The sequence below is a fragment of the Saccopteryx leptura genome, chromosome 2 (genome assembly GCF_036850995.1).
Source record: "Saccopteryx leptura isolate mSacLep1 chromosome 2, mSacLep1_pri_phased_curated, whole genome shotgun sequence".
Classification (NCBI taxonomy): Eukaryota; Metazoa; Chordata; class Mammalia; order Chiroptera; family Emballonuridae; genus Saccopteryx; species Saccopteryx leptura.
This window is the reverse complement of record NC_089504.1, coordinates 34,459,941-34,475,462: the sequence shown is the minus strand read 5'-3', so window position 1 is coordinate 34,475,462 and position 15,522 is coordinate 34,459,941. Positions and strand designations below refer to the sequence as shown.

The following is a 15,522-nucleotide window of genomic DNA, read 5'->3' as shown; positions in this document are numbered from 1 at the left end:
CCCCTACAAGGCTCTTAATTTTTCATACCTTTAATCCCTGCCCTGTCTGTGCTCTAACCTTGGCTTGTTTCTAGGAAAAGAAAAAAGCAATTTTCTCTGCTTAGAACACATTTTCCCCAAATGCCCATTGCCCTGCTTACTCCTACTTATCTTTCAGGTTTGTGCCTAAATATCACCTCCTCCAGAAAGCCTTCCTTGCTTCTCCCAAAGCAGCCTACATTTCCCCTATCCTGGGCCTCCCATTTCCTCCAACCATGACTTAACACTTCAGAGGGCAGGGACAAATTCTGTCTGACCTGTTTCCCAGCCTGGAAAAGTAGGTACTTAATTGTTATTTGTGAAAAAAAGCAAGAAAAGGAAAATGGCATGTATTAAAATGTAGGCAGATGCTGTTTATTATTATTTTGTTATATTCTTTCCATAGCACGATCCCTTATTTATTTATTTATTTATTACAAAGGTACAAGGAATTTCAGAAACAACATGAAAACAAACTTTCAGGCACGGTTTTATATGAAAAGCATAGAGCAATTTCTGACTTCCTGCTTCCGACTGTGATACAATCTCAAGTGTTGTTCCAGGAAGAACCACCACCCTAGCGCTGAGGTGGGTACACCCTGAAGCTCATCTCCCAGGGCTGTCTTCATTCTCGGAAAGTTCCTGAGTCTACAGTCAGGGGGCTCCCGGGCATGGCGCAGAGACCGGTGCACACCTGCTTGCCCTGAGCGTGAGGGCCTGGCCTGCAAATTCTGGGCAAGTTCCACTTCCATCAGTCAAGAACATAAACAATAAAGAAATTTTTTAAAATGGCTTAAAAAAATATTGGATAAAAATTACCTATCCCTCTCCCTTGCTGTGAAATAATTTAAATAATTTACTCTAGATGTAAAAAAAAAAAAAAAAAAAGAAAGAAAAAGTTTGTTCATGGATGCCTTCGTATTATTTCTAAGCCTGAGGTCTGGGTCCCTGTGGGGTGGGGGGTCGGTTTGGGAAGGGGTGGCTCCACGCTGAGGAGACATCCCGGGAGCTCCCCAGACCCAGCCCCGCCTCCACCACTTTGTAGCCAGTTCCTTGGGCAGGAAAGTTTATTCTCTGAAGCAAGTCTTCTCTCCTGAACAGGAGGATAATCGTGCCTGCCTGACCCGCCTTAGAGTAGGAAGTGTCAGTGAGCGGAGGTGGGAGGGCTTTGTAAACTGTTAAGTGCTGGCCACACAGGAGGCAGGAGAGGGGCCCCATCCAGTGGAGTTCTGCTTCCCTGACAACACCTGGGATTTGGTCTTTGGCAAGCTTGGCAGGGCCCCAGCGACTAAATAAATGGAGGATAAGACAAGCAACTGGGGTCTCTGGCATGTGCAGGCAGACGGGGACATAGCCATGGCTAAGGGAAGGGACAGTCAGGGGCACAGAGCCCCCTGGTCTGGAACAGCGGGTGGGGGTGGGCAGAGACCTGGTGGAGGGCTCAAACAATGCTTCCCGATTTTAGCGTCTAGCCAGGGCTTAGAGGACAGAGTTGGAGTCCCAGCTCCGGTCTGGTGCTCCTTGTCCTCATCTTTACTGTATGTAAGTTCAGATGGACTAGCCCAGTGGGTCTCCACCCTTACTGTATTGCAGAATCACCGGGAAGTTTATAAAACAGACACAGGGCCAGGCCCTCGTCTGCTGATTCAGCTTCAACTGGTCCAGGGTTGGGCCTGGCTTTTGTACTTCCTGAATGTTCCCAAGGGGATTCTAAGGTACAGCCTGGGTTGACACCTACCAGGCCAGGCGACCTGCAGTCCCCGTTCTAGCTCCAGGATTGCCCTATGCAACGGGCAGAACTCATCGTCTGCCCTCCTCGGTAAGGAGAAACATTAACTTCCAGTATTCCTTATCTCCAGCTAGGCCACTGTACTGACCACTGAAAAAGAGAGATCTCAGAGAAGGGCTCAGGACACAGATTCACAAAGGAGGGACACAGAAGAAACTCAAGCTGGGGAGGAACTTTAGGGCTACGTGGTCTTGCTTCCTTGACTCGTACAATCATCCTTCTTCAGGAGCCCTCATGGCTGGGCCGCCAGGGGGCTCTGCGGGCAAACTGCTGGTGCTGGTGCTCCCTACCTCCTGGGGGCCTCTACTGTCACCTTGGACTGACATCTGCCTATGTTATCCTGGCAGAGGAAGGCTCTGTGACCCGAAGGCTTCGGTAGCTGTCAGTGGCCGTGGGCAGCGCCCTGACGTCTGTGTCCCACAAGAGTGTCTGTCCACATCCAGCTGATTCTGGCGGAAAAGAGGATGGTTTTGCTCTCCTGTCTGTAATCTGGAATTGGGTTGAACCTTGACATTTTCCTCTGAAGTCAAACTCTCTCTGCCCCTTTGCCAACGTCTCGTGAGTTCTAACAGCAAACCCAGGACATCACCCTACAGGTAGTTTTCCTTAGGTCAAGGCCAACATTTTTGGTCTTGGGTGGCAGATTCCAGGGCCTCTTTTGTACAAATAGAAAAACTGAGACCAGAGAGGGAATGACTTAAGGTCATTTCAAGTCAGGGGTGTGGCTGAGGCCAGAACCAGTGGATTCCTGCTCTGTGGGTTGAGAACTATAAATCGGACCTGAAACAGCAGGAAGACGGGAGCTAGGAGACCAGGAGCTCAGACCAACCCTGCCACGAACTTTCTGGGGAAATTCATCATTTTCCCCACCTGCAAAATGAGGAAGCTGGGAAATCATTGGTTTTCAGACTTCTAAATGTTTTTTGAGTAGCAAAACTAGGTATTCCATTGAAGCCAGTATTTAAAACAGAAGGGAGCTGTCTGGTTGGAGTGGGGGGAGGGAGGTACAGCCCTCCTTAGCTTTTCCCTATTCTGTAGGCCACAACTTAAAAATCACCGGCAGGTTCACCTCCTAGGTCCTCTTAGCTCTAACTTTCTACAATGTTCCTTCCCTTGGGAAGTTAAAGCTTGTCACGGACCCTTACAAACAGAATTGAACAGAAGGCAAGTTATCATCTACGAAGAGTCAATGGAGACACTGTTGTTTTGAGAAGGCAAATAGAAAAACGGCACCATGTCCCACTGGAATCTTCCGGCGACCGAGTTTCATTTTCTGATAAAAAATATAGAAATAGTGGTTGTTCTCGGGGGACTTGTGGTGTGGTTCCGGACCTCCCCATGGAGCCAAGTGGTGTCCCTGAGGGCGGAGAAGGCAGAGGCCTCTGCTCAGAACCAATCTGGACTCATCCGCAAGTTTTTGATCTCCAGTTCCAACTGTTTGGCTTGAACCTCCCGCTGGGTCAGCAGCTCCCGGAGTCTTCGGATCTCCTCCTGTTGCCGGTAGAACATCTGCAGCAGCTGGGAAAGCACAGAACAGGGGGCAGAGTCACGCAGGAGTCCTGGGGTTGGGGGGGGGGGCAGGACGCCAGCAGAAAGGTTAAAACATTCTGGTCCCTTTTGGACTTAGAAAGGTGGAGGCAATTAAATGAACCTGTTGAGGCCTGAGGGGGCAACCACCGCTTAGATCTTCTACAAAAAACCTTGTTTTCTTCACCTAATAAATAAAAATCAAAGACTTTTGATGTTTCAGACTTTTTTTTTTTTTTTTTGCTTCCTTAGATTCCCCCATGGGATAGAGGAAAGGATATTTGGCCCTGATGTCTGGAGATTGTGGAGTTTGGAGTTTTCACTACCACTGAACTGTGTGACTTCAGGCAAGTTACTTACCCTCTCTGAGCCTTCACTTCCTCCTCTGGGGAATGGGGGTCAGAAAGCTAACTTCAGCATTATCACAGCTGCTGTTGTTGCTGCTGTACAGAACGGCACTAGGTGTTGGGTGCTCCCCCTAGATGCTCGCAACTTTATTAGCACCCCCACTAGAGCAGACCACTACAGGAACTGAAGCGAAGAGACACAACCCCTGGGGCCAGCGTCGTGCAGTTAGTGCTCAGCAGAGCCAGCGTGGGAATCCCTCTGTGAGACAGCAGCCCTTGAGTTTTCAGCCACCACCTACTCACTCCTAGGGCTGCTGAGAGAATTCACTCGGATGATGTACCAGTGTCCACCACGGGGCCTGGCACTCAGCAGCCACTTAACAAATGTTGACTCTGAAAGCACAGAACATTCCTCAGTGTCGGAACTGGAAGGGATTTTAATACCTATTGAGTCAAACCTTCCTCGTTTTCCAGATGGTTCTCCACCATCTGTGTAAACTCACCATCTGGGCTTACGGACAGTGCTCACTGCCGATTTGTTGAATAAATTAACAAAGTGAATTAAGTAGCAAGGCTGGGCCACAGAGCTGGTTGTTTTCCCCACCCTCATCTCTCCACTCTCCCACCCCCAGTGCAGGCCCACCCACCCCCATTCGCACCTCGTTCTCTGTCTTTGGTGGGGGGCATTCGAAGATGTCAAAGCCGTTTGTGAGCCAGGCTTTCTTCTCCTCCAGCCTGTGTTCTGCCGGCCATCTTGGCGCCTTGTCCTCCAGCAGAGAGAGGCGCCTCCGGCCATCTTCTGCAACCAGCTTTCCTGTCTGGCCCCGGAGATGGGACGAGGCGGGGGCCGTGGGGTTGGAGAGCTGTCTCTCTGGGGGTTGAGGCCGAGGGCTCAGCAGCTCGGAGCCAGGTCTAAGGGACACCAGGACTGGCTCTGGGAGGGAAGCCAAGGGCTGTGTGAGGACTGAGTGTCCATAAATACATGGGCATGGGGGGCACTGACTGACACATGGGGGCATGCAGAAATGCAGACACACAGAGAACGTGTGGGAAATCCTGCCATATGCAGATAGTATGAACCCCCGGATTGGGGCGGTCAGTGCAAATCAGTCTCATATGTGTGACTATCTAAAGAGGCCGGTTTGCAGGAGCAGCTCGGTGGCCCCGCCCCAGACACCAAGAGCTCAAGTGAAGCCTTGCCCTTGCTCTGTAGGGACAGTGCCACCCACACTGCACTCTGCCATCTACCAGGTTATGAATTCTCCCAACGCCCTTGGGAGGCAGGCATCACGGAGGAGGGGGAGGAGACTGAGGCCCTGAAAGGAGCGAGACTGTCTACTCTAAGGGTTATACCTAAGAGGGCTTTGTGGGTAGAAGGGGAGGGAGACCCCAAGCACAGAAGCAGCACCTGGGTGCGGGTAGGGAGCACCCACGACTTTCCCCTGAGCTGGCCCTTAAGTTGACAGGACAGGGAGGGTGAGTCAGGGCAGGCAGTGGGCAGAGGGCCTGGGTGGGGGCTGCTGCCGAGAGGGTCTCTTGAGTATTTGTGGAGGTGGGGGTGGCAGCGTGGGGAAGGGTGTCTGGCTGAGACCCTCTGGTCACTGTGCACAGCCCAGAGTTTAAAGTAGTTTTCCATGGAGCAAAATCCCCTGATTTGGAGGGACTGTTCTGAGTCACTTGGGACAAGTCCCTCCCTTCCTGGACCCCATGTGGCCATCCCAGCCCCTGGGGACTGTCAAGGACCAGTCCTCTGGGGTTTCAGGGGAATACAAATACAGTCCAACCCCTCCCCGCTACTTGGGCCAGAGGACACTCCATTTCCCCCACATTCACCCGAGCCTCCTCGCTGCTTTCCTTACCTTTGTCCATTCCACTGAGCCACTCCCTGGCCGTCAGAGAGGGCTGGGCCCCCGCGGTGGGTGGGTAGATGTCCTCCTGGTAGGATTCTGACTGCAGGAGAAGTCAGGACAGTAAGAGCTGGGGTCGGGGAGGCCACCCACAGGGGGGCGCTTAGATAGCTGGGGGTCCAGGCCCTCCCCAACCCCGATGAGTTGAGAAAACCAAGGCCTAGAGAGCAAAGGGTCATGCCCAAGGTCACAGGGCAACTCAAGAGCAGAAGGGAGGACAAGTCAGGACTCCTAGCTCACTGACGCCTCACTGACCACAGGAAAGGCTTCCCCTTGATGGGAGGGGCCATCAGCCTCTCTGGCGCTGCCCCAGGGCCGGGCCCCGGGCTCCGGGCTCAGCCTTCTCCAGGAAGGGTTCCCTTGCACACCCCCCACCACTCTTACCCGCCGGGGCACAATCATGGATATGGGCTCGATGAGGCTTTTGGTTGTAATCAGTTTGTAGAAGCGGAAGATCTCACAGGTGGACACATCGAGACCTCTCTTTGGCATAACACCTGCAGAAGAACGGTCAACAAGGGCTAAGCGGTTCCAGCTGGGCTGGGGCCCCAGGGCCCGGTGTGAGTGGCCAAGCCAGGCTGCGCACCTGGGTGTAAACAGAGACCACTCTCCTCGGCTGGGCCGGGCCCCGTGCTGGGGAAATGGGGTGGAAGTTATCAGACCCTGTCCCCACCTTGCGGAATTTAAATGATTTTAGATCAACTTCTGCAGGAAGTGTGCTCTTGCTCTGGGCCCTCCATTGCCATTCCCACAGCTCATGGCCCAGATACTCTTAGTAGAGCTTATTCAGTTTTGTTTACTGTTAGCATGGTGCATCTTTCTCCATCTCTTTGCTTGTAATATAGCTGGGTCTTCATGTTTTAGTGGTTTCTTAAAGACAACATACGGTTGTGTCTGGTTTTGTTTTTTATCCCCAAACACACTGAGAAAATAGGGGCTCTGTTTGGTCAGTCTCTCCCATCTCTCTGCTACTGTCTAACTGTGTCCCCTTGGCCTAGAATACCTTCATTCTCTCCCCATGCTGTGCTCTGCCTCCTCTTTCTGTTCCTCAAATGTTGCCTCCTTCAGGAAGCCTCCCTGAGAACCTCCCGCACACCTAACTAGAGCTCCCATTGAGTCAGACTGTTGACCACCATCTCCTACCCTGAATGTGAGCCCCTCCAGGGCGGGGCCCGAATCTGACTCATCCCTGTCTCCCCAGGTGGCAAGCGGCCTCGGTGCCCGCACTCACCGATCCCCTTCTGTGGGTGATTGGAGCGGTATTCGGTCAGGTAGTTCAAGTGAGGCTTTTCGGCGCTCACCTCATAGTAGCGGATGTTCCCGTCTCCCTGCGGAGGAGGAGGGTGTGGTTCACAGGTGGTTCCCACCAGCCTCCACCGCACCCCGCTGCCACGCAGCAGAAACGTGGCGTTTATAGCAGGTAAAGAGTTGGCAAAGCCACCTCACACAAGGGAACACTAGGAAACTGTCATTAAAGCAGTAGGAAGGTCCTCATTTAACACTCAGTTCCCCCAACCATGACCCAAAGCCCAGGTACTTACAAGGCAGAAGAAGCCCTGGGGGCACAGGCTGGAACCCCACCCCCGTCCAAGAGCTGCACACAAAGGTCAGAGTGGCATGTGCTAAGACCAGCCAGTGGGTCTGACCTCCGGGCACTCCTGGGCGTCACTGTCATCATGACGGCAGTGCAGGGGTGTGGGGGAGTGCTGCTGTTAGCATGGGGGGCTGAGGTCAGGGCTGCCAAATACAGACGATGGTCCTACCCAGTGAAGACCTGCTCTGCCCAGATTTGAAGTTGCCCCTGATGAGACACACCAACTGGTCCCTCCTCATCTGGACCCACGGTTGGGGAGGGACCAGCTCAGGGTCTTCTAAAGCTCTGGGCCCAGGTGCTCCTGGGAGCCAGGAAGGTGGGAGAAGGGCTGGGCTCACCACAGGGGGAAGAGTCCAGTGACTCTTGCCTGTCTTTGTCCCTGCCTTGCACTCCAAGGGCCCCAGGCTGCTGTCTGGCCACCAGTGGGGCTGAGCTTAGGGTAGTTCTCCCTCCTGCCTCAGGATTCCACAAGGCCCCCTTCCTCCTGTGCCAGACTGACCTTTCCCACCACATAGAGCATGTTGGTGTCCGCATCATAGAAGGGAAACAGCACGCCTGAGGAGCCGTCCAGGTCCTCCTCTGTGAGGGGCACCGAAAGGTCGTCCTGCAGGGAAAGGGACAACAGGAAGGCCTGTGAGTCACTCACGGGGGGTCCTCAGTGGTGCGCTCTGAGCCAAGAATTCCTGCCGTAGGGCTCTAGAAGAGAGTGTGTGTGTGTGTGTGTGTGTGTGTGTGTGTGAGTGTGTGTGAGAGATACCGCCACCTGTTATTTTGCCAGCCTTTGACAAGTCACTTCTTATACACCTGATCTCACTTCAGCCCTCCGCCGCCTGTTTTGTCATTTATTCTGATAAATGAAGAAGGAGATCTGCCAGTCTTTGAAACTGTGGACAACCAATACTGCTTTGCCTGGCCTTCGCCCCACCCCTGCCCCGCCTTAAACATCGGCTCCTGCTGCACACACGCCTCAGCAGTTCACGCCAAGCCTTTGCTCCAGCTGTTCCGTCTGCTCAGAACGCCCTCTCTCCCTTCCACCCGATCCTGGTCCCAGACGCAGTCCTGTGTCCTTCCCCTCCCCTGTCCTAACCAGTCTCCCTCTTTTTTATTTTTTATTTATTTTATTTTATTATTATTAATTTTTTTGTATTTTTCTGAAGCTAGAAACGGGGAGAGACAGTCAGACAGACTCCCGCATGCGCCCGACCGGGATCCACCCGGCACGCCCACCAGGGGGTGACGCTCTGCCCACCAGGGGGCGATGCTCTGCCCCTCCGGGGCGTCGCTCTGTCGCGACCAGAGCCACTCTAGCGCCTGGGGCAGAGGCCAAGGAGCCATCCCCAGCGCCCGGGCCATCTTTGCTCCAGTGGAGCCTTGGCTGCGGGAGGGGAAGAGAGAGACAGAGAGGAAGGAGAGGGGGAGGGGTGGAGAAGCAGATGGGCGCTTCTCCTGTGTGCCCTGGCCGGGAATCAAACCCGGGACTTCTGCACGCCAGGCCGACGCTCTACCACTGAGCCAACCGGCCAGGGCCCAGTCTCCCTCTTGAAATGACAAGATGCACAAGATCTGGGCTCATGCCATCAGGCTGTTGGCATCTTCCTGTTATTTATCAATAAATTCGATCAATGAGTGAATGAAAGAATGAATGAATGAAGAAGCCAGAACTCAGCGAAGGGATGTCGGCGGTGTTGCGTGGGAGTCTCACCTGGTCCCACAGGGCCATCTGCCGGTTGTTCCATCTGGATGTGCCCGTGGACAGTAGCTTCTTCAGGTTCCCCAGAAACAGCACTTTGTTGGCCCGGTGCCCCTTGTAGCTGGCTTCCTGCAGGGACACACCAGTAGGGACTCCCTTGCCTTGGCTTATGCCGCTGTCCCACCTGGAATGCCTTCCTTCCTCACCCCAATTCTGCCTGGAGAATCCTTCCAGAGTTATTGTTTCTGAGCTATAAGAGGCAAACTTCTGCCCGGTTTCACGCTCTTGTTCAAAGATTACTGAGCACCGACTATATGCAAAGCACGGGAATGGGTGGGCTCTGTCACCTGGGTGATCTCATCTAATCTTCTGAGAGGAAGGACTAATAACTCATTGCTGCAGATGAGGAAATAGAGGATTTCTGACACCTGAAATCGTTTGCCTAAGGTCACATGGATCAATAGTGGTACACTGAGGTCTCCAATCCCACGTTATGCCCCCTGACAGAGCTGAGGCACACCAACAAGCTTTGCCATTAGACCAGGTTCAAATCCCAGCTTTCAATGTGGGCAAGTCTTTTAGCCTCTCTTCAGCCTCAGTTTTCTCATCTGAAAAATGGGGATAATATGTGAGAAGGCTTGGCCAAAACTTATATTACTGTAATGAACAGCATTATTGCCCTGTTATCAGAAGGCTCCCCGTCTCCACTCCACTCCCTGCTCCTCTGACCCCAAGCCAGCCTCCAGCCTAGCACTGACCTGGAGGACGGACCCTGCTCGGGGGTCGAGAATCCGAATCTTGCGGTCTTTACAGGTGGTGGCCAGCAGGCTGCCATTGGTGTTGAAGGACATAGAGAGGATCACGTCTTGGTGACAGTCAATTGTCTTCACGGGGCTCATGATTACAGACTCCTTTGTCTCCAGGTTCCAGACCATTACCTGCACCACGGGGAGAGGGCTCTGAGCACAGTGGCCACCCCGCCCCCCCGGCCCCACAGTCACACGCCGGCCAGGCTGTAGTGAAACATGGTATCCCCGGGAGGGAACCACAGATGGCAGTCTGGCCAAGAGGCCTCAGGTGGGAGGATGGATCTGTCGGCTGAAGCTGCCACGTGGTAGGCGGGGAAAGCCGGGAGTCGGGCTGTCTAGTAGTGAGAATAAAAAACACCATCTGCCTTGGGGCAACAAAGCATCCATGCTGGGGGGACCCTGGCGGACCAGCGAGTCCAGGCAGTTTCGAACAGCAGTTTCCACCTCACACAGAAACACGGCTACCATGCACTGCACAGCTCCAGGACAACCCGTTCCCCAATCCATGACGTGAACAGTGCCCTCTGGAGTTGTGCACAGAATAACCTGCTCAACGCCCAGCAGTAGCCCCGCAGTCACCCTCCACAGACAGATAAAAGAGCCCTTCTGATCCAGCGGGAAAGCGGCCCTCCCCGCCCCGAGGGGCTCAGTAAAGCCTGATAGAGTTGTGCAGGGCAGAACTGAAAAGCCACAGCTATGGTCACACCAACCCCATATGTGTACAGATTGAGAAACTGAGGCTCAGAGAAGACAAGGGGCTTTCCCGGGTCACACTGCGAGTCAGAGATGGGTCAGAATAGAGTCTCAGTCTCCCATACCATGGATTTTCCCAACCCCCAGGGCCCAGCCCAGCCCCTCCAGGCAGACTAATGGGTTGAATAGTGTTCCCCCAAACTTACGTCTACCAAGAACCTCTGTATGTGACCTTATTTGGACATAGAGTCTTTGCTTATGCAATTAGTTATAATCCTTTTTTTTTAAAGAGAGCAAGGCTAGGGAATGGGGAGGAGAGAAAAGCATCAACTCATAGTTGCTCCTCGTATGTGCCTTGACCAGGTAAGCCTGGGGTTTCAAACTGGCAACCTCAGCGTTCCAGGTTGACACATTATCTACTGCGCCACCACAGGTCAGGCATGTCTGGTATCCTTATAAGAAGAGGAGAGGTCACATAGACACACAGAAGAAAAGGCCATGTGACAAGGAAGACAGTTGTGATGTATCCATAAGCCAAGGAATGCCTGGAGCCCCCAGAATCTAGAAGAATCACACAGCCTTCTTCCCTAGAGACTTTGGAGGAAGCATGGCCCTCCTAACACCTTGATTTAGGACTTCTAGTCTTCAGAACTGTACAAGAATAAATTTCTATTGTCTCAAGCCGCTCAGTTTGGTGGCTTGTTAGGCAGCCCCCGGACGCTAATCCACAGACCCACCTTGTAGTCGTAGCCCGCACTGAAGAGGATGCCGGTGGCCGTGGGGTGCCACTCCACCAGGCCCACTCGGCGGGAGTGGCCCACCAGCTCCTTGCTGTAGGTCGTGAGGTTCCTTGTCAGCAGCTGCTTGGGGATGTTCCAGATCTTAATCTGTCAGGGGATACATGGCCCAGGGGAGTGTTAGCCAGGGCCACCTCGGCACCCCTGCTACCCGAAGACCTGGCAGTGCCCAACAGAAGGGCTGGGGAGTTCTCTCTGTGTCCACCTCTCACTCAGTAGAGGAGCAGCTGGGGCACCTCAGAGGGACAAGGGCTTTGCCAAGGTCCTCCAGCCCATGCAGGGGCTGGCACTGACCAGGGATGAGTCCAGGCCTCCCAATCTGCCTCCTGGTACCGCCCAATCTGCCCCTTGGTAACCGGTGCCATCCTAACAACCTGAGGTGGTGGGTAGTAGGTGCGCCATGGGCCTGACTCCCTGGCTGGGCGTCAGAGAAAATCTGTCTCCCAGCATAGGGTATCCCCCGAAGAACAGTGCTCTCCCCCTGCCCCTTGTCTCAGAGGCCCCGGTGGAGCCATGGATGCCAGGAGGAAGGGTTCGTGCTGAACCCTCAGGGCACTAGGGGGCCAGCCAACACAATCTCTGGAACCCCTTTAATGTTCCTCAGCATCCCCTCCATGGAAACCGACACCAGTGCCCTTAGAACTTTCTACCTGCTTGCCCTGGTGAACTGGTGTGTTTCCTTTACCAGACAGTGAGGGTTCTGTAACACGTTCCGTTTCTCTTTTGCCTTGGCTGCCAGGCAGCTCTGAGCTACACCTAAGGTTCAGCAGCTGCAACCCTCCAATGCCAACGTTTCTGGTATTATTTCCCCACTTCTTCTATCTGTGGCTACAGCCCTTCAGGGAACTGGCATAACTCAGTGGAAAGAGACTGGGCTCTGATCTCAGACCTCAGTTTGAAGTCTGGCTCTGCCTCTACAAACTGTGTGACATCGGGCAAGTAGCTGAACCTCTCAGATGCTCGACTTCCCCATTGCTGGGAAGGAAAGACTGAGTGAAATATGTATAATGAGAGTCAGGAACACAGTGGGCTCACAATAAATGGTAACTATGACTTTTTTCCTAATTTAAATCACCAGATCACATCTGTGTCTTTTTGTTTTAAGCCAGACCCACCATGTTTTAGAAGTGGCACCGAATAAATGATAAGTAAATAACACTGAACATTGTGGGGGCAGGGATTAAGGTCCCTGGTACAGGATAGGAACTCAAAAGAGTTGGTGAAAGTGAAGCTTTAGGAATAGTTTTGGTATCCATATGCATTTTTGTTTCCCATGCCTATTCTTTTAAAATTTGCTAGCCTACTGACTGTGAGATCAAGTGGCACAATATTTTCTGGCCACAATAACAATGACCCTCATAGCATTTTATAGTTCCCCCCAAAGATGGGATTTCCCACTAGACTATGAATCTCACTGGATCTTCACTAGGCTGTTGGGAGCTATTATGCCCATTTTATAGGTGGGGGAACTGAGACCCATAGTGAGGAGTCATGCCCCTAGTTCCAGGAGACCCGAATCTAAACCAGCCCCGCCCCAAACAGTAACCTCCCCTCATGAAGGATGAAGGGGGTCAGGAGCAGCAGCGCTGAGCACCGACACCATTCCATCTCCCTCTGCCCCAATCCCGCTCCTTTTGGTTGAAGGAACAGCCTTATGTGCTGACACTCACCGTGGTATCTTCAGAACACGAGGCGATTTCAAAGTCATCAAAAGGGTTCCACTTGATGTCCAAGACATTCCCTCTGTGCCCGCAGACCTTAGGGTAGTGGGGGTCCAACTTTCCTGTCTGCAAAACAATGTCCAGAAGAGTTGGGGACGAGAGCGTGCTAATTCCACTTTAGTGTCTGACAGTCACTTGGTCAGTCAGCAATCACCGAGTAGACAGGGAAACATATCGGGCAGGACTGGACATCTAAGTAGGTGTCTAATCTAGCACTTGCCATTATTCCTAGTGTGATCCTGGGGGAGTCACATCACTTCTCTGAGCCTCAGTGACTTCTTCAGCAAAATGCAGGCAATGACAGGTATTTCACAGAGCCAATGTGAGAACCATAGGAGATGAGGTATGGAAAGGGTCTAGCACAGTGCCTAATGCATAGTAGGCCTAATGCATAGTAGGTACTCAATAAAAGGACTTTTCCTTTCATACAGTGCTGGTGGGGAGGCAGAAACAGCGCAGCCATTTTAGAAAACAGTCCGGCAGATCCTCAGAAGGTTAAACAGAGTCACCCTACCTATAACTTCACTTCCAGGTATATCCCCACGAGAGATTATACCCCCACAAGGGCAAACAAAAAATGCAAAAAAAACCCAAACCTGTACATCAATGTTCAAAGCAGCATTATTCAAAATTGCCAAAAGGTAGAAACAAACCAAATGTCCACCAACAGATGAACAGATACACAAAATGTAGTATACTCATACAATGGGACATTATTCAGTCAAAAAAAACAATGATGTTCCGATGCATGCTACAACATGGATGAACCTTAAAAACATTAAGTGAAATTAGTCAGACATTGGAAGCTACAAAATACTGTACAATTCCACTTAGATGATATAGCAGATGTGGTTTCACTGCTTGAGCCAATCAATAGATGCCCTGGTACCTGGTATTCAAAACCCTGATTAATGTAAATGAAAAATTCTGAACAGGTAAAGCCGTAGAGACTGAAAGATTGATGGCGTGGGGGAGGGGCAGTGGGAGTGACTGCTAATGGGTGCGGGTCCCTTTTGGGGTGATGAAATCACTTTGAAATTAGACAGTGGTGATGGTTACACAACCACAGAATACACTAAAACCCACCGACTCACACACTTTGAAATGGTGAATTTTATGGTACGTTGAGTTATATTTCAGTTAATAAAAAAAGGGAATTCCCTTCTCTTCTCCTCTTTCCAGCTGAGAATTCCCGTGCAGGGCTGGGAGGACACACAGGTCCCATGGCCCATGCCACATAGCCCAGAAGCTGAAATTCCCAACTGCAGTGACAGACTGGGACATTCCCTGGGTCATGGGGCAGCCACATGGGTTCAGGCACAGAAACTTGGAGTAGACAGGGACCAACACACACATTTTACACACCAGTCTGCATGGTCCTGGCAAAACACGGAGCAGGACAGGCTCCTCTGCCTGCCCACATCCACCCTCCGGCCTCGGGTCCTGGGAGCCCACCCACCAGAATGCTCGCTCCCCTGACCTCTTTCATATTTAAGTAAAAGAGCTGCCCTGGCAGGTTCTCTCAGTTGTTTAGAGTGTCAGCCTGACATGCCAACGTTGTGGGTTCGACCCCCAGTCAGGACACATACAAGAATCAACCAGTGACTGCATAAATAAGTAGAACAGCAAATCAGTGTTTCTCTCTTTTTCTCTCTCTCCTTTTCTCTCTTTCTTTAAAATCAATAACTTTTTTTTATTTAAAAAAAGAACTAAAATCTGATCATGTCTGCTCAAGTTTTGTAAGCCTCTTTCTCCTCATCTATGAAATTTGAATAATCCCTTCGCCCTTGGGATTGTTATGGGTGTAAAATGAGATATTGTGCATGCCCTATAGAGTTTAAGTGCTCAAATAAGAACAGCTATTACTATATGTATATGTGTGCGTGTGCACACATACATGTATCAAAACTGAAGAAAATACTGGAAGGAAATACACACCAAAACATTAACGGTTAGCTCTGGATAGCGGGATGAATAGGTGCTTTTGATCATCTTCTATGTCTTTAAAAGTTTTTTTCCCAAACTTCCTATAAAAACCGTGAATTTTGCAATAGAAAAGTATTTAAGACAAAACTCTAGACTTTCTGAAAATACGGGTCCTTCTAGGATTAGCCAAAGATTTGTTATAAAACTGCGCAACTTGAAGGGCTCTCGGAGACCAGGAGCAGTAAAAACCCAGCACAGCTCTCGTACCTACACCAGTGGCAGGCACCACTAGTGGATCGCTGCACTCTCTCCCTGACCACAGACTGGAGGGGGGACTTGCCCAGGATTGTGGGAATGTGAGGTGCAGAGCTGGGCTGCAGCACAGGGCTCTGGCCAGCAAGTGTGAGTCTGTGGTGTCCTTACTGCGCTGAGGGAGCCCAGCCCTCCCTGAGTCAGTGTCCTGCCTGCTTCCTGCACACAGCCTTCCTCTTCTCTTGGATCATTTCCTGGGTCAAGGGCATGAGCAGTGTGAGGTCTTGGACTATGGCACACCTAATTGCTCTCAGGGCCTTTATCTCTACACTCTGGCCCTGGGCCATGACCCAGTCTGGCCTGAGGTTGCCTCATAAGAGCTGATTGCAGGCGGGCCCAAGGCTGACAGGTGGCAAACCGCCAGGAGCACCGTTCAGACCCACAGCTCCCAG

General features: G+C 51.9%; 1 protein-coding gene across 3 annotated transcripts in view; it reads right to left on the bottom strand.

The window, feature by feature from the left end:
• Positions 1-367: 367 nt before the first annotated feature.
• CORO2A (coronin 2A) overlaps positions 368-15,522 on the bottom strand; it is a 50,496-nt gene continuing 35,341 nt past the window's right edge. For all 3 annotated transcript variants that reach the window (XM_066367583.1, XM_066367581.1, XM_066367584.1), the window contains 10 exons: positions 12,842-12,958; positions 11,112-11,261; positions 9,631-9,810; positions 8,885-9,001; positions 7,682-7,786; positions 6,820-6,916; positions 5,973-6,085; positions 5,541-5,631; positions 4,341-4,615; positions 368-3,325 (listed from right to left, as the gene is read on the bottom strand). In XM_066367583.1, coding sequence (XP_066223680.1) covers positions 3,194-3,325; positions 4,341-4,615; positions 5,541-5,631; positions 5,973-6,085; positions 6,820-6,916; positions 7,682-7,786; positions 8,885-9,001; positions 9,631-9,810; positions 11,112-11,261; positions 12,842-12,958 — 1,377 coding nt within the window. In that variant the 3' untranslated portion in view covers positions 368-3,193. The remainder of the gene's footprint in view (positions 3,326-4,340; positions 4,616-5,540; positions 5,632-5,972; positions 6,086-6,819; positions 6,917-7,681; positions 7,787-8,884; positions 9,002-9,630; positions 9,811-11,111; positions 11,262-12,841; positions 12,959-15,522) is intronic.